This window comes from Arachis stenosperma, chromosome 5, assembly GCF_014773155.1.
Source record: "Arachis stenosperma cultivar V10309 chromosome 5, arast.V10309.gnm1.PFL2, whole genome shotgun sequence".
NCBI classification, from domain to species: domain Eukaryota; kingdom Viridiplantae; phylum Streptophyta; class Magnoliopsida; order Fabales; family Fabaceae; genus Arachis; species Arachis stenosperma.
In genome coordinates, this window is record NC_080381.1 from 37,462,840 (window position 1) to 37,481,071 (window position 18,232).

An 18,232-nucleotide genomic window follows, 5' to 3' on the forward strand; every position below is an offset into this window, starting at 1 on the left:
GCAAAGAAATTTTTGTTTTCTTTTTGGATAAAATAGGTGATGGAACTTCTGAAGCTCTCAAAGTTCAAGCTCCAACTTCAATCCCTAATTTCCGAAGTTCGATATCTCAGGGTAACACTTTCTCTGAAAACCCGTTCGCCATTGACACTCCCTCCGTTTTCTTCGACTAACTTGAACTTTTTCAGGACAGAGAACGCTCTGCCACGGAACAGCACCGCCAACAAATCCAGGTTTTCCATTTTCTGTTCTTTTACTATTTTTCTTTAGAAAATTTTGGTTATTTTTTCAAGTGCTTATTTGATTTGCGGTGTTTGAGAGCGAGATCAGAGGCAGAAGCAGAATGAGGAAGAGTTGACTATGAAGATACAGGAATTGCAGCAAGAGTTAGCTTCGGTCAAAGAAGAGTGCCAGAAACTGGAGAGACAGGTTTGTGGTATTTGATATTTGCATCTTTAAGATCTTGTTTCTCTTTGGAAAATGAAATTTACTTTTGCTTCTAATGCAGGTAAATTACCTACAGAATGATAATGCGATGCTTGAAAGCAAGCACAAAGAGTTGAAGGGAACCCTAAATAGCGTGCTACAGTCTAGGGAGAATTTCGTGCATGCTTATGAGGTTATTTTTTGTATGATTGGCTTTGGTCTTCTTAATATTCGTTATAAATATTGCCATATAAACCATTGAATATAACCAGTAAAGGGGAAGAGATGGTGCTATTCAGCAGTAGGAACCGAGAATTTCGATCATCTCAATTTTCTTTCATGGTTTGCGAGATTGTGTAGAATCTGATGAACATGTGATGTGTGAATTTGAGCAGAACTGGGGAATCGGTGTTTATAACTATATAGCTATAGTGAACCCATTTCCCCCCTTTTTTGTGTGACAATTCTATGGAACTCCTGTGGTATTCATATCTAATCCATATGTTTGATTTTGAACCATATGATTTGTTAATTAGGATTTTGGTTGTTTCTGTAGATTACCAGGACAATTAAAGCTTGTACTTTATAGAGAAATTAATAACAGTTGGACTCCTCCTAATTAAGGAATTACACTGATCGTGTATTTGGGTCTAACAAAAATTTATGCAGGAATCTACTGCTCAAATGAAACGTTCAATTGAAACCAAAGACAGGATGATCAATGTTCTTTCAGAGAAAATAAACTCTCACTTGTTGTTATTTGATTCGGTAGAGAAGGAGGTGTTTTATGTCAAGCAAATTGTGGACAAAGTGCAGAATCTTGTAAATGATAAAGAGGAAGTTGGTAAATAGATTTTCAGCTAATAGTCATTCCTGCGTTTTTATCTGGGGAACTGTATATATTCATGCGATCAAATGATATAGAAGATTCATGGGTCTCTTGTTTCCTCCCTTTTCAATAATATCCTGTAAGCAGTGACTAGCCTGAGAAACAAAATGGACCGGGTCTCTACATTTGAAAAAGAATTTGTAGGTAACTTAAAACCCCCATTATCAATCTTACATATCTTAAATATGTTGTATGCTATTAATGATATATTTAGGTGCATGATGTGTTTCCATCCTGTCTAAGTTTCATTATCTGGGAAACACTATTTTTTTGATGCTCCAGAAAATATTACTGATCTAAGAAATAGACTGGAAAACAATGAGGCTGAATTACGAAGAAAGGATAGAGTCATCTCACAGCTAGAAGCAAAGCTGGATGCGGCAAGACTTAGCAATAATGATCGAGCTCATATAGAAGAAATATCCATACCAAAATGGAATAGCTGTCTTAATCAAATACAAAAGTTTCATTTAAATTTATTTGCTTTTACTTAACAGATTCTGTTGAAGTCTTCTCTTAACCCAGCTAAACATAAAGCAAACTTTATCAGCAAAGGATGTGGAGATACAAAACTTAATTTCAGATAAAGAGGTTGACATTCGATTTACCGCAATGTTTATGATTTCTGGTTGGAGATCCTTTAACATTCTAACTCCTCTGAACATAATCCTAAGGCATTACAATATGAAGTTGGAAGTTTACAACACATCCTACAGAGGATTCAGGACACTATAATGAATATGAATGAAGAGGTAAATGGATTTCATCCATTTTTGGCTAGAAGGATTTTATTTTTAATACAATTTCTGACTTGACTCTAATTTTACTGTGACATACATAGTTGTCATCTCTTTTTGAAATTTTATCTGTTTACTGTAAGTTTCATAAGTATACAAAGATGAATAGGAATACTATTTCTTTGTCACTTTTCTCTAGTTTTTCTTTCACCCTTTTTAGATGGGCCTGTCTGCATGGTTGGATGATTGATATTTTAGTTTCAAACAATAATTTTTACTCTCTTGTTTTTAAAAGCTATTCTTCTAATTAGTTCTCAAGGTTGAGTTGTATTTCTACATTATGTATGTGTCAGCACAATGCTTGTTTTTATTTCAGGACAAAATGTTATTCTCCTCAATTTTGTCACAAAAAGAAGCAAGCACAACAGATCTGAAGGCTACAAATAATAGGTAAAAATAACATATTGGTACACATGTTAACTTAATCTAAAAATTGGTGTTGGAATTTATAGGCTTATTTAGTGCAGAATGAAAAAAATAAGACACTTGCGTTTCTAGGCCGTCATTCCTATATGGATGCAAGTGATACCTAATAATGAATGTATCAAAGATGTTGGACTTTCCTGCATTTCTAGGCTTCTATATGAATATTTCAATTATTTCGTTCTTATTAAACAATGCTGTCCATTTCCCAGGATGGAAGATATTGTTCCGAGCAAGGAAGAGAAGGCTCATGAACCTACTGAATGCTGACTTAAAGGGCAGAGGTTTATGTTTAATATTATTTCCTTTGTTTCTAAACAGTTTAATCAAGTCACTGGATCTAACTTTGTCAACAAACTCATTTGATATTGGTAGATATATGAGAAATAGCTTTGAACCATGGCAGCAAAGAGGACAATGCATTTTCCTTGAAGAATATACTCTTTATTTTTTATATATTTCTTCTGGGACTTAATTGTTTGCAATTGGTTGCTTTAGTTAACCTAAGTAAAACCCAGAAGCACCAATTTTATGGTTCAAAAGTTTGATCTTTTTTACCCCAAATTTTTCTTTTAGATGTTTCTGTAAAATTTTCCATTAATTTCAAGTTGAAATTATCCTGATTTTTGTTACATGATAACTTCAGTTACCTAGGTGTAGCTCAAAAGCCGAAAAAAAAGGTGTTTGAAGAGCATCAATTTGCTGAAGGTATAGTGTCGATGCAGATTAATCAAAATTTCCAAGGGAGATAATTATAAATGTATTAAAATATATTAGCAATTAAACTATATAGTCATTACTCGTTTGCAGACATGAAGTTTTCTTCCATGTTAATCATTCTTAAAGTTTTTTAACTCAAATTCATTAAACTCTTTGTTTCTATGGCCATTTGATCTTTTAAAGTTACAGTTTCAAGTTTGTTATTCACCTGTAATTTACTTTTAAGTTTGGACAATGAACTCAACTGCTCAATCTTTGTTATGGAGGGCTGGAGGCAAATTGATTTGCAATTTGTTTTGACTTCCATACGGGACCATGCTTTGAGATGGTAATAGATTTTAGAACCAGTTGAATTAGCATAATAGTTTACTAGTAGTGTCCGATGTTATTCTGCAGGTTTGATCAGATCCTCCTATGACAGCTTACAGCTGATAATCAATAGAGGTATGAATTTTCGATTCTCATTGTTGTAACATGGGTTGTCTGAAATAATGGTAATTCAGATATTTGATTTTAATTTAGTAGATACTTCCATGTTAGCATGACTTTGTTATTTTTTTATTTTTATCATTGGTTACTGTTTGGTTACACATATTTATATTGTCATGAAAATAGGTGAAGGAGGCAGCATTATGAAAATGCACGGATAATGCCCTGTCGAAGCATGGTTTTGGTGCCACAATTTTTCTTTTTGCCTCTCATTGCTCATTCATCATTGACAATGCCACAAATTCCCTTTTAATCCTGTATGCTGTATTGGATGGTCATTTGATAATGTAATGTCTGGTTCCTTTTTATTATTATTATTATTACTATTTTTTTGGGTGGGGGCTGTCATATTTATATACAATTACAAACTCCAATAGAAGGAAGAGACAGGACCACTTGTGGTCATTATTCTGTCTTGTCTTAATGAAAGTATCTATGGACCCAAATTTCTTTCTCTTTCAATAATCATGACAACAAGGAGAATCTATTTTTTCCTTATGAAGCCATTGGGACTCGGATTCTATTATTATGAATTCAACTAAGAAGATTGGACTTGATTGAGGTTCTGTGAAAAATGAGTCTTCCAACAAGATTGTTTTCCCCCTCAAAACTCACATTCAAAATCTCTACGAGATCAAGTTGTATAATTATCCATTATCTTTGTCAATCCCCACTCCAACAAGGTATCTTTGGTACAAAGGAGAAAAAGATTATTTGAGAGAAAAATGTTTGGTGAATAAGTTATATTTTTAACTAATTTTGACGAAGTCTTTTTTCTTCATATGCATCTACTCTTTTTTCTTCAATTGGTATTTATTGTTCCCATAAGTTATTGAACTAATTTGGTTGAATTTAATTACCAAAATAATTTGATCATATAGCATCACGGTATTTTAAAACAAGTAGTTTAGAAGTCTGAGCTGAGGTTGTTCCCACTTTCAACCAAATCTTGTACTTCGATAATAACTTGTCCACTTGACACTACCTGGAAGACAATCATGATTTTAACCTTTAGTAAGGTTAAGTCAACATCAAAAGTATATCGCTTATTGAAGAAAGGAAAAAAGATATAAAGTTATTGTTCCTGGTCTAAGAGTTTTAATTTGTAAGGAGTAATGATTAGTGGGCTGACCATCAAAAAATAACTATTAGTAGGCTTTTCCGCTTTTATGAATTTTAGTGTAATGTCTCTAAGCTCCTCTCTTTGATAGTTTTTAAGTATTATTTTTTACTATTAAAAAGAGGCTTTCATAGCAATGTTATTAGAGAACTTTAAGAATAATGAACCAATTTAAACTTTATCTATTTTTACAAAGACAATATAATTTTTTATTAAGAAATAGAATATTTTGACAACTAATATTATTTATTTTGAGATAATACGAATTTTTTGTTAAAAATTTTGTCAAATAGTTATCAAAATTAGTTTTGTAGGAGGTTTTATTTGTAAACATAAAGTGTATTTTTTGTCTTTAACGTTTATAATTTTTTCAAAAATATTTCTGATGTTTAATTTCATTCAATTTTGTCTTTAACATTTTTTATTTATTTAATTTTGATCCTAACGTTTTAGATAAAATTAACATCCATAGATTATTTTGACATCAATCGAAACCATTAGAAACAAAATAGAATGAAGTTAAACGTTAAAAGTATTTTTAAAGAAAATTATAAATATTGAGGACAAAAAACAAACTTTATCTCATTCGTAATATGTAGAAATTTTATACTCCCACAAAATTCTTTTTAGGAATAGGACCAACCACTACTATTTCCAATATTTTTTTCATCCTCATCATTATAACTTTTATCTCTACTATTTTTATTGGGCAACTATATCTTATCACCATTATTATCTCCTCTACTACTATCAACACAAACACTAACACATCAACATCATCATTCTGTTTTTTCTTTCTTATATGATGTTATTTTTTTCTTTTGAAAATTTTTCATATCACAATTACTTTTTTTTTTAAACATCATTTGCAACAATGATCCTTTTTTACTTAATCATCACGGTGAAAAAAATTTCAAAAATAAATTTATCTGTGTGGATTTAAAATTCTAAAAATTATCAATAAAATTTTTATAAAATTAATTTTTATTATTATTTAACGAATTTTTAATAAAAAATTTATATTATCTTAAAATATAAATTTTAGGGGCTGGGCGAAGTATCCCTTTATTTTTCTATGAGGTCGCATTTTCTTTCATAAAAAATACGTAGGAGCGGCATTGAGTCTTTAATCAATTTGTTAAAGCTACTCAAGAAAAAAAAAACAAATTTTAAGATATTAAAAACTCAAATATCAGAGTCTTATATCACAAATAAACATGTTTCCAAAACTTCACTTATATTTTCTAATTAAAATCTACTATATTGTCTTGATGATTAGTAAATCTGAAATATTTGTAATTTAAATCCGGACAACATAGCAATTAGCTAGATATTGTGAATGACATTTACATTAAAAGAATACTATCTGTTATAAAATAAATAAAGAAGATATAATAAATATAAAATAAAAGTGAAAGTAGAAAACACAAGTATTAATATTAGCCAATAATAATCTTACTATAATAAGAATAATTGATGTATTTATATTAAAGGAGAGAAAAATGTTAACAGTGTACGAGAAGAGTATTATAGTAAAAAGAGGAGAAAGAAATACTTTATTGCTGTATTTAATAGTTAGAGGCTTAAACCTCTATTTATATACGCACATGAGGTAACTTTTTCAACTTCATATTAAATGTAGTCATTCTTAAGAAACTATTTCTCATGAAAAATGGGCATTCACGTAAGGTGTGATAAAGTATCCTTATCACAACACTTCCTCTTTGGATGACCATTTAGGATTATTGTCTCGTTAAAACCTTACTAAAGAAAAACCCAGTGGAAAAAAATCTTAGTGAAGGAAAAAGAGTACAATATCCTTTAGTGATGGGGACTGCCTCATTAAAAACTTTGTCAAGAAAAACCCAATGGGAAAAAAACTGACCAAGAAAAAAAAGTACAGTCTCCCCCTCTTACCGACATCATTTAATGTCTCGAAATCGGCGCATCCCAATCTCATGTACCAATTTTTCAAAGGAGGATTTTGGGAGTGACTTTGTAAATAAATCTGCCAGATTATCATTTAAGCGGATCTGTTGGATATCAATTGTCCCTTGATTTTGAAGATCATGAGTGAAGAAAAATTTGGGAGAAATATGTTTTGTTCTATCACCTTTGATATATCCGCCTTTAAGTTGAGTAATACATGCTGTATTATCTTCAAACAGGACATTTGGAGCTATCTTATGGTCAATCAGTCCACATGATGACAGAATATATTGGATCAAACTTCTAAGTCAAAAACACTCGCGACTAGCTTCATGTATCGCGAGTATTTCAGCATGATTAGAGGAGGTTGCTGCTATCGTCTATTTTGTGGATCTCAATGATATAGCTGTACCACCATATGTGAACAGATATCCTGTTTGAGATTTTTCTTTATGTGGATCAGACAAGTATCCAGCATCTGCATTGCCAACTAATTGTGACTTGGATCCAAAGGGATAAAACAATCCCATATCATCCGTCCTACGAAGATATCGAAAGATTTGTTTGATTCTGTTCCAATGTCTTCTGGTTGGAGAGGAATTATACATTGCTAATAAATTCATAGCAAATGATATATCAGGGCGTGTATTATTAGCAAGATACATTAGCGCTCCAATGGCAATAAGATATGGTACTTCAGGACCAAGGATATCTTCATTCTCTTCTTTAGGACGAAATTGATCCTTTTCCACATCTAAAGATCTTACAATCATTGGAGTGCTTAATGGATGCGACTTATCCATATAAAATCTCTTCAAAATCTTTTCTGTGTATGTTGTTTGATGAATAAAGATCCCATTTTTTGTATGTTCGATCAGCAGGCCGAGACAAAATTTAGTCTTTCCAAGATCTTTCATCTCAAACTCTTCTTTTAAAGTTTTTATAATTGTTGGAATCTCTTCAGGAGTTCCAATGATATTTAAATCAACGTACACAACAATTATAATGAATCCAGATGCAGATTTCTTTATGAAAATGCATGGGCAGATATAATCATTCTTGAATCCATTTTTGGCTAGATACTCAGTAAGACAATTATACTACATTCGTCCAGATTGCTTTATGCCATATAAAGATCTTTGCAATTTGACTGAGTATAACCCTTGCGAATATTCATTGGATGGTTTAGATATCTTTAGTCCTCCAGGGACTTTCATATAGATATTCCGATCTAATGAGCCGTATAAATAGGCTGTTACCACATCCATTAAATGCATATGCAGTTTATGATATGCAGATAAACTGACTAAATAACGCAATGCTATCGCATCCACTACAAGAGAATACGTTTCTTCATAATCTATACCGGGCCTTTGAAAAAACTTGTGCCACAAGTCGGGTTTTGTAGCGCACAACTTCATATTTTTCATTCCGTTTTCTCACAAATACCCATCTGTATCCAACAGGTTTTACATTTTCTGGTGTACGGACTATAGGTCTAAAGACTTCACGTTTTGCAAGTGAGTCTAATTCAGCCTTCATGGTTTCTTTTCATTTTGGCCAATCATTCCTTTGTCGACATTCTTCGACTGATCTTGGCTCAAAATCCTTACTTTCATGCATAATATTTAATGCCACATTATATGCAAATATTTCATTGACAATTATTTTATTTCGATCCCATTTCTCTCCTATAAAGACATAGTTTATCGAGATCTCGTCATTTTCACAATTTTTAGGTACCTGAACGTCTTCTAGCGTTAAAATTATATCAGAATTTTGGACAACTACAGGTGTCTCTACTATGTCTTTTCCAACAGGAATATTATTTACCTCTTTTCGCTTTCGAAGATTTTTGTCTTTGGAACCGAAAGGCCTGCCACGCTTCTGGCGTGTATTTGCTTCGGTGGCAATTTGTTCAACTGGGACATTAATTCGAATTGGGGTATTTTTCACTGGTATATAAGATTTGGTTATCCTCTTTGTATCAGAAAATGTATCAGGCAATTCATTTGCTATTCTTTGCTGATGGTTTCAGTGGCTAAGAGAAGGGGGGGTTGAATCTTAGCCCCTTTTTGCTTGCTGACGCTTGCTTAGACTTAGAGGAAGCTTTTCTGTTTTTAGCTCGTTCCTAGCCACGAGACATTTTCATTTTGTCTCGTCACTTGACACGAGACATTTTTGATTTTTCATCTGAACAGAAAAAAAAACAGAATTGAAGTAGGAAGAGAGAGAAGATAACACCCAGATATATCCTGGTTCAGCTGCTAAGTGCAGTGCAGCCTACATCCAGTCTCCATCACAACAATGATGGAATTTCACTATAATCATCCAGATTACAACCTGTAAAGTGCTAACCCAACTTACAAGGGGATTCCCACAGAATCATGAAACACAACACAGATGTACAAAGGAACTCTAAGACATCTATGGCTTTTTCTTTTAATTTTGCACTCTCTGCCTTTTTCCGCTCTATGGCTTTTTCATACAAACCTCACTGTTTGCCTTTTTCCATGAGACTCAAGACATGACAAAATTAAATAGAAAAATACAAAACAGAAAACATTGAAGGAGAAGAAGAACTGCTAGCTTAGGTAGCTCTGAGAACTCTGTGCCTTGCACTCTCAAATCTTACTCCTTGAATCAAACCATGACTGTTCACCTCTTTTATAGAGAAGTGAAGCCTTCACAGTTGAAACACAAACCCGAGCTCAGCTTCTTTTCCTTCAACAAAACCGGTTTGGCCATACAGAGAGAAGAGGTAACTCATGCAAAAACCAACATGCAAATACCTCTAGTCCTTCCTTGGTCATCACTCTTCATCAATCCGAGCGCTCCATCCTTGGCTTCCTCTCCAAGATGGATTTCTGGCCCTTGATGCTTCATGATGATGATGACTTCATCTGCTTCAATCTCTGCCTTCAACCATCACTTCGCCACTCTAGCTACTCCCTGTGGTGGTTGAGCAGAATCAAAGACAAGCCATGCCTCCAAGGATCTTCCTTACTGGCCGAATCTTCTTCTTTCTTTTTGTGATTGGAGGATCCGAGATTACCTCACCAAATCTTACCACATTTGGTGATTATCTCAGCCACAACATACTTTTTGTTTTCTTGCCATCATTGTGATGGACTTGTAGCTTGTTCTTCCCTTGCTTTGGTAGCTCCATTTTGCTTTCATGGAAGCCATTGTTTCCTGTGTAATAACCGAAGAGAGAAGAAAAGAGATGAGAGAGAAGAGAGAATGTGAAGAAAAAGCAATTCAAAGTGATTAAACAAATTAATTAAAAAAGTTTGCTTTTACTTCCCTTCCATAAGGTAGCGTGCAGCACTTATGACAATTAATCAATTCAGCTGCTAATTTCTCTCTCATGTTTCCATGCAATAAAGGTAATTTAATGAAATTTGGAATCCATCACATGGTATAATGCTTGTATCCGTTGGAAACTTGTAACATGACTAATAGAAATGGGTTTTAGTTCAAGAAGTGTATTATGCTCATTTCTTTAAGATTTTGGACCAAGCATACAAGAAGAATTGGGCTTATGATAGTTTGGATTTTGGCCCAATAATTATTCAGCTCTACTTTGTTGGTTATAATTTTTGAATTCAAAGCTGAACAGAATTCACACTTGGGCTTTGCAACATTTTTGTTTTTGTTCGGCCCAATTAAAAACCTGCATCACAAAATTATCAATTAGCATTTGATTAATTGAAATTGAATTAATAATTTTGCAATTGAATATTTTAATAATGTTTGTTCATCACAAATAATAATTTGGAGTTTTCCAAACTCATCAATCTCCCCCTTGATGACAAACATTATTAAAATTGAAATGGAAAGAATTTAAAGATTAGAGTACAAGTACTCCCTTTGAAGATTAAATTTCTCCCCCTTTCAAATTATCACTTGGCTCCCCCTTAATGTAGGCTTTTTTACCAGGGAAAGCACTAAACCTGTGACATTTAATCAAGCTTCAAATAACAATGTTATTTAGCAAATTTTATGATGCTAAATGCTTGATCTATGAGCAGTTTTAATTGATAATCAAAACTCATTTGATATCATAAACTTATTTGCTGCTCAATAAATTTCAAACTTCAAAAATATCCAAACATTTTCCTGTTTAATATATCAGAGCAAAACAACATGAAGAAAAATATTTGTAGAGCAAAATAAGGCAGTTTTGATACTCAAAAATATCAAGCATGTTAACCAGGATGAAACAGAATATTCAATACAATCATGCATATTCATCAAGGTTAATTAACAACCAGTCACTCATTCATTTCCAAAGCATTATAAAACAGTAGCATCAATTATAATGAGGCAAGAGCAGTTTCAATGCTATCATCAAGTATCAAAATATATCTTTTAACAAGGGTGATCATGAATTTTCAACAGAAAAATTTCATCCCCTGTTTTTCAGATTTCAATTTTCAGCTTTTCTCCCCCTTTTGTCATCAAGGGGCACCTGCACAAAATATGAGGAACACCACAAAATAACCATAACAACAAAGTAACAACAAAAAAAATAACAGGAGTGTATCAAAGTATCACAGAGCAGGGAGTTTTAAGTTACGCTCATACAAAAAAAAAAACAGATTGAGCCTAATAGAGCCAATATCAAGTAAAATAAAAGAGTCATTAATCATCAGACAAATTGTAATCAGAGTCTGCAACATCTTCTTCACTGCCAGCGCCCAGATCCTTTTCCAAGTTTTCCAGCATCATACCCACTCGCTCTTTACATCTCCCCCAGGCACGTTCATTTTCATAGGCTAGCTTTCGAGCAGCCCTATGGAATTGAATCATGAGAGTGGACATATTAGAGAATTCGGTGAGGATTTCCCTTGTTGACTCGGTTGCTTTAGAAGATTCAAACTGGCTTTCAAGGTCACTGTCCATTGGCATTGGTTTCTTACTCTTTGTTCCTTTTACAGCACCACCGCCTTTGATCATGGAAATTTTGTTCTCCACAGTCTCATTTGTTAAATCTACCTTATAGTACTCAAAAATACACGTGAGAAACATTCCATAAGGTAAATTAGCCTTTTTGGTACTTCTTACACAGTCCCACATATGTCTGATCATGAGATAAGCAAATGAAATAGGAGAAGAAGTAACAAGGGCAAAAATTATTAAGGAATCAGATACAGTTACCCTATTGTGAGAACCACTTTGTGGAGTTAAAATGTGAGTAATGATGCGATGCAGCAATGAGTTGGTTGGTCCAAGAGCTTTATGAGTAAGAACAGTACCATCTAATCCAGACATGTTTGCACAGATATGGGAGAGAACCTGCTTGTAAGTAATCCCAACATGATCATCCCATTTGTCACTCATGTATACCCTCGGTCCCTCGTCCGTGTACCTAAGGGCAGCACTGATGGTTTCCGTGTTCAGAGTCATATGCACACGTTTCACATAAGAGTGAAGAGTACCATCAATCAGTCTGAGATTCGCATAAAATTGCCTAACCAATTTTGGGTATACCATTTTGTGAGTGTGTAGCAGTGGAGTCCACTTGATGTTATCAAACAGGGGTTGCAAAATAATTCCTTTGGTTGACAGTTGATCAAGATTCACCAAGTAGGAGGGACAGATATGCCTCTTTTCCAGAATTTCTTGATGGAATTCATAAAATGCACATGTCAGGAATCTGGATGGATCATAGTGAGAATGTGGCTTGTGAAACTTGTTCTTGAACTCCAGTGACTCAAGATTTGATGGTTCCCTGGTTTCATGCAACACGAAACCTTTGGGCTTCTGAGAGCTTTTTCCTGATGTGTGTGGTGTTGCCTTCTTTGGTGATTGCGGCGGTGGAGAAGGAACGGGTGAGGTTTGAGACGATTCTTCATCAACGCTAGGCTCCTTATTTTTGCCACGGCCAGAACTCTTGTGAGCAATCTTCTTTCTCATGGTGGGTGTTTGTTTGACAGATTGAGAAGGAGAGGAAGAAGATGTAGAGTGAATGTGAATATGAGTGTGTATTTGTGGAGTGAACGGTTTTTGAGAGAGATTGATTCTTCCACTTTTTCTTGATGCAGTTTTCTTTTTCATTATGGGTAGAGAGATAATGGGGGTGGAAGAAGAAAGGTTGGCCGAAGGTGAAGATTGGAGGGAGGTTAAGGAAGCATTAAATGTTGATTGGAGAGAGATGATGGGAGTGGTTAATGGTCATTATGTGCGGTTATTAACCAGGGCGGTTTCCCAAGGATTTGAAAAGAAGATTCCTTGAATCAAGGGATTAATTGGGAAAGAAGGATTTGATTTGACATTATCCCTCTTTCAACTAGATATTGATAGGACAACCTTGAGATTTGATTTCAGAGAGATGACTAACAAAGCAGTCAGAGATGGGTCAAAGGAATTTTGTGGGGCCCATTGGAATTTATTTCTGCGCAGTCTCCCCCTTAAGCATAGCGCTCCCATTATGCATTTATTTTTATCTCGTCCATTCCTGCGAGATAAAATTGAACAGAATCAGAAATTCACAATTTTTCAATATGATTTAGATCAATCATTCCCAAGCTTTTCCTCAACAAACAGAATCTATCTTCACAGAGGGGTTTTGTAAAAATATCAGCAAGTTGTTCTTCAGATTTTACAAATTGAATATCAATAGTACCCTTTTGCACATGTTCTCTAATTAAATGATATTTGATTTCAATGTGCTTTGTTCTTGAGTGCAGAACAGGATTTTTGGAAATATTTATTGCACTCATGTTATCACAAAATAAGGGTATACTATTGATTTTTAATTTGTAATCTTCCAATTGGGTTTTTAACCAAATTAATTGTGAACAACAAGCAGATGCGGATATATATTCAGCTTCAGCTGTGGATAGAGCCACTGTGGCTTGTTTCTTGCTTGACCACATGTTGAGTGAGCTTCCAAGGAAGCAACACATGCCGGAAGTGCTTCGTCTATCCACTCGATCTCCCGCATAATCTGCATCACAAAAACCTACTGCACAAAAGTCATCAGATTTGGGATACTGATGAGCGGATAATTTGTATGCTTTTTGGCATTGTTTTGAGTATGTTTTTAGTAGTTTTAGTTGAGTTTTTAGTATATTTTTATTAGTTTTTAAGTAAAATTCACTTTTCTGGACTTTACTATGAGTTTGTGTGTTTTTCTGTGATTTCAGGTATTTTCTGGCTGAAATTGAGGGACCTGAGCAAAAATCTGATCCAGAGACTCAAAAGGACTGCAGATGCTGTTGGATTCTGACCTCCCTGCACTCGAAGTGGATTTTCTGGAGCTACAGAAGCCCAATTGGCGCGCTCTCAACGGCGTTGGAAAGTAGACATCCTGGGCTTTCCAGCAATATATGATAGTCTATACTTTGCTCAAGATTTGATGGCCCAAACCGGCGTTCAAAGTCACCTACAGAAATTCCAGCGTTAAACGCCGGAACTGGCACCTAATTGGGAGTTAAACGCCCAAACTGGCACTAAAGCTGGCGTTTAACTCCAAGAAGAGTCTCTACACGAAAATGCTTCATTGCTCAGCCCAAGCACACACCAAGTGGGCCCGGAAGTGGATTTTTATGTCATTTACTCATCTCTGTACACCCTAGGCTACTAGTTTTCTATAAGTAGGACCTTTTACTATTGTATTGAGATATCTTGGTAGCTATCTTCATTTTATGCTATCTTAGATCATTGGGAGGCTGGCCATTCGGCCATGCCTAGACCTTATGCTTATGTATTTTCAACGGTGGAGTTTCTACACACCATAGATTAAGGTGTGGAGCTCTGCTGTACCTCGAGTATTAATGCAATTACTATTGTTCTTCTATTCAATTCCGCTTGTTCTTTGTCCAAGATATCACTTGTTCTTCAACTTAATGAAGGTGATGATTGTCACGAATCATCACCATTCTCACTCATGAACAAGGTGACTGACAACCATTCTTGTTCTACAAGCATCTGAGGCTTAGTGAATATCTCTTGGATTCCTGATAACACGATGCATGGTTGATCGCCTGACAACCGAGTACTCGCCTGACAAACGAGCCAGCCATTCTGTGAGATCAGAGTCTTCGTGGTATAGGCAAGAACTGATGGCGGCATTCAAGAGAATCCGGAAGGTCTAACCTTGTCTGTGGTATTCTGAGTAGGATTCAATGATTGAATGACTGTGACGTGCTTCAAACTCCTAGCAGGCTAGGGCGTTAGTGACAGACGCAAAAGAATCAATGGATTCTATTCCGGCCTGAACGAGAACCGACAGATGATTAGCCTATGCTGTGACAGAGCATCAGGGACGTATTTTCACTGAGAGGATGGGAGGTAGCTGCTGACAACAGTGAAACCCTACACGAGCTTGCCATGGAAAGGAGTAAGAAGGATTGGATGAAGGCAGTGGGAAAGCAGAGAGACGGAAGGGAAGGCATCTTCATACACTTGTCTGAAGCTCTTACACCAATGATATACATAAGTATCTCTATCTTTATCTTTATGCCTTATTCGCTTATCACTATACCCATTTGAGTCTGCCTGACTGAGATTTACAAGATGACCATAGCTTGCTTCATACCACCAATCTCCGTGGGATCGACCCTTACTCGCGTAAGGTTTATTACTTGGACGACCCAGTGCACTTGCTGGTTAGTTGTGCGAAGTTGTGTTTATGCCATGGTATTGAGCACCAAGTCTTTGGAGCCATTACTAGGGATTGTTTATGTTTGGAAAAGTATTGATCACAATTTCGTGCACCAAGTTTTTGGCGCCGTTGCCGGGGATTGTTCTTGTGTATGGACAACTGACGGTTCATCTTGTTGCTTAGATTAGGCATTTATTTTTTTTCGAAATTCTTGAAGATGAATTCTAGAGTTTCATGATGGTTTGTTGAAATCTGGCTGGCTGAGAAGCCATGTCTAATCTTATTGGACCGAGGTTTCAACTGATCATCACAATAGCTTGTTGATCTCTATCAATCTTGCTATTGGAGCAATGATCTGCTAAGGCTTGGCTGGCCATTGGCCATGTCTAGTGTTTTGGACCGAAGCTTTCTTTGAAAGCTTGGCTGGCTGTGAAGCCATGTCTAATTCCTGGACCGGAGTCTTAGACTAGCATTGCACTGATTCCTGGAATTCTCATTAAGAATTTTGATATCTTTTTTTTCACTTAATTTTCGAAAAACACAAAAAAATTTATAAAATCATAAAATCCAAAAATATTTCTTGTTTGAGTCTAGAGTCTCATCTTAAGTTTGGTGTCAAATGCATGTTTTTGTTATATTTTTCGAATCCATGCATGTATTTCTTTGTTTTGATCTTTGAATTCTTTTGGCTTGAGTGTTTTTGTGTCTCATATAGTGTCAGTAGTATACAAACTGCTAAGTCTGGTGTCTTGCATGCATTGTTATTCCATTCTTGTTGCATTTTGATTATTAAAAATCCAAAAATATTTTTAATTTGTATCTTTTCAAGTCAATGATACCAAGAATTGAAGATTCAGAACATACTGCAGAGGAATTACACAGAAAAAGCTGAGCATTCAAAAATGCCCAGTGAAGAAGACAGACTGGCGTTTAAACGCCAGCCAGGGTACCTGGTTGGGCGTTTAACGCCCAAAAAGGGTGCATTTTGGGCGTTAAACGCCAGAATGGATACCATTCTGGGCGTTTAACGCCAGGATGGCTAAAGGGGGAAGATTTTGTTTTCAAATCAACTTTTTTTTCAAGTTTTCAAAGTTTTTCAAAATCAAATCTTTTTCAAATCAAATTTTTTCAATCAAATGTTTTCAAAATCAATTTCTTTCCTTTTTCAAAGATTCTTGCTAACAATTAATGATTTGATTGAACATTTCAAGTATGTTGCCTTTTCTGTTGAGAGAGGTTTTAAATGTTTGAATCATATCTTTTCTTGTTAGGCAAGTCACTAATTTTCAAAATCAAATCTTTTAAAAATTATTTTCAAAATCAAATCTTTTAAAAATTATTTTCAAAACATATCTTTTAAATTTGTTTTCAAATCATATCTTCTCAATCACATCTCTTTAAAACTAATCATATCTTCTTAACCTCATCTTTTTCAAAAAAGTTTTCAATCAAATCTTTTTTATTTCTAATTTCAAAATCTTTTTCAAAAATCACTTGATTTCTTTTCTACTTTCAATTTTCGAAAATTATCAATCAATTTTTAAAATGTTTTTGACATCTTTCTAATTAATTTTCGAAAATTACTCCCCTCCTTCTCACATCCTTCTATTTATGGAGTACCACTCCTTCTCAATGCACAATTCGAACCTTATCTAATTAAAGTTCGAATTCTTCTTCTCCTTCTTCTTTCTATTTTTCTTTTTCCTCTGACACCTCAAGGAATCTCTATACTGTGACATAGAGGATTCCACGGTTTCTTGTTCTCTTCTCTTTCATATGAGCAGGAACAAAGACAAAGGCATTCTTGTTGAAGCTGACCCTGAACCCGAAAGGACCTTGAAGAGAAAGCTAAGAGAAGCCAAAGCACAACTCTCTGTAGAGGACCTGACCGAATTCTTCAAAGAAGAAGAAGACATGGCAGCCGAAAACAACAACAATGCCAACAATGCAAGGAAGGTGCTGGGTGACTTTACTGCACCTACTCCCGACTTCTATGGGAGAAGCATCTCTATCCCTGCCATTGGAGCAAACAACTTTGAGCTTAAACCTCAATTAGTTTCTCTAATGCAACAGAATTGCAAGTTCCATGGACTTCCAATGGAAGATCCTCATCAGTTCTTAGCTGAATTCTTGCAAATCTGTGACACAGTCAAGACTAATGGGGTAGACCCTGAGGTCTATAGACTGATGCTATTCCCTTTTGCTGTAAGAGACAGAGCTAGAATATGGTTGGACTCTCAACCTAAAGAAAGCCTGGACTCATGGGAAAAGCTAGTCAATGCCTTCTTGGCAAAGTTCTTTCCACCACAAAGATGGAGTAAGCTTAGAGTGGAAGTCCAAACCTTCAGACAGAAGGATGGAGAATCCCTCTATGAAGCTTGGGAAAGATACAAACAATTAATCAGAAAGTGTCCTTCTGACATGCTTTCTGAATGGAGCATCATAGGCATTTTCTATGATGGTCTCTCGGAACTATCCAAGATGTCTTTGGATAGCTCTGCTGGAGGATCTCTTCATTTGAAGAAGACGCCTACAGAGGCTCAAGAGCTAATTGAAATGGTTGCAAATAACCAATTCATGTACACTTCTGAAAGAAATCCTGTGAACAATGGGACTAGTCAGAAGAAAGGAGTTCTTGAGATTGACACTCTGAACGCCATTTTGGCTCAAAATAAAATATTGACTCAACAAGTCAATTTGATTTCTCAAAGTCTGTCTGGAATGCAAAATGCACCAAACAGTACTAAGGATGCTTCATCTGAGGAAGAAGCTTATGATCCTGAGAACCCTTCAATGGAAGAGGTGAATTACCTAGGAGAACCCTATGG

General features: G+C 35.1%; 1 protein-coding gene and 1 non-coding gene across 2 annotated transcripts; one reads left to right on the forward strand and one right to left on the reverse strand.

Annotated features, from left to right (window-relative positions):
- Positions 1-4,116, forward strand: LOC130983135 (uncharacterized). The gene is made up of 14 exons (XM_057907313.1): positions 1-111; positions 186-230; positions 328-426; positions 506-616; positions 1,093-1,267; positions 1,400-1,456; positions 1,595-1,731; positions 1,844-1,903; positions 1,987-2,064; positions 2,426-2,499; positions 2,745-2,816; positions 3,179-3,240; positions 3,649-3,696; positions 3,868-4,116. The coding sequence occupies exons 1-11, from the start codon at positions 40-42 to the stop codon at positions 2,800-2,802; spliced, it is 966 nt and encodes a 321-aa protein (XP_057763296.1). The 5' UTR covers positions 1-39; the 3' UTR covers positions 2,803-2,816; positions 3,179-3,240; positions 3,649-3,696; positions 3,868-4,116.
- Positions 4,117-17,723: 13,607 nt separating this feature from the next.
- On the reverse strand, positions 17,724-17,831 carry LOC130983525 (small nucleolar RNA R71). Its single transcript, XR_009087510.1, has one exon. It is a non-coding gene; the product is annotated as a small nucleolar RNA R71 (small nucleolar RNA).
- Positions 17,832-18,232: the final 401 nt, after the last annotated feature.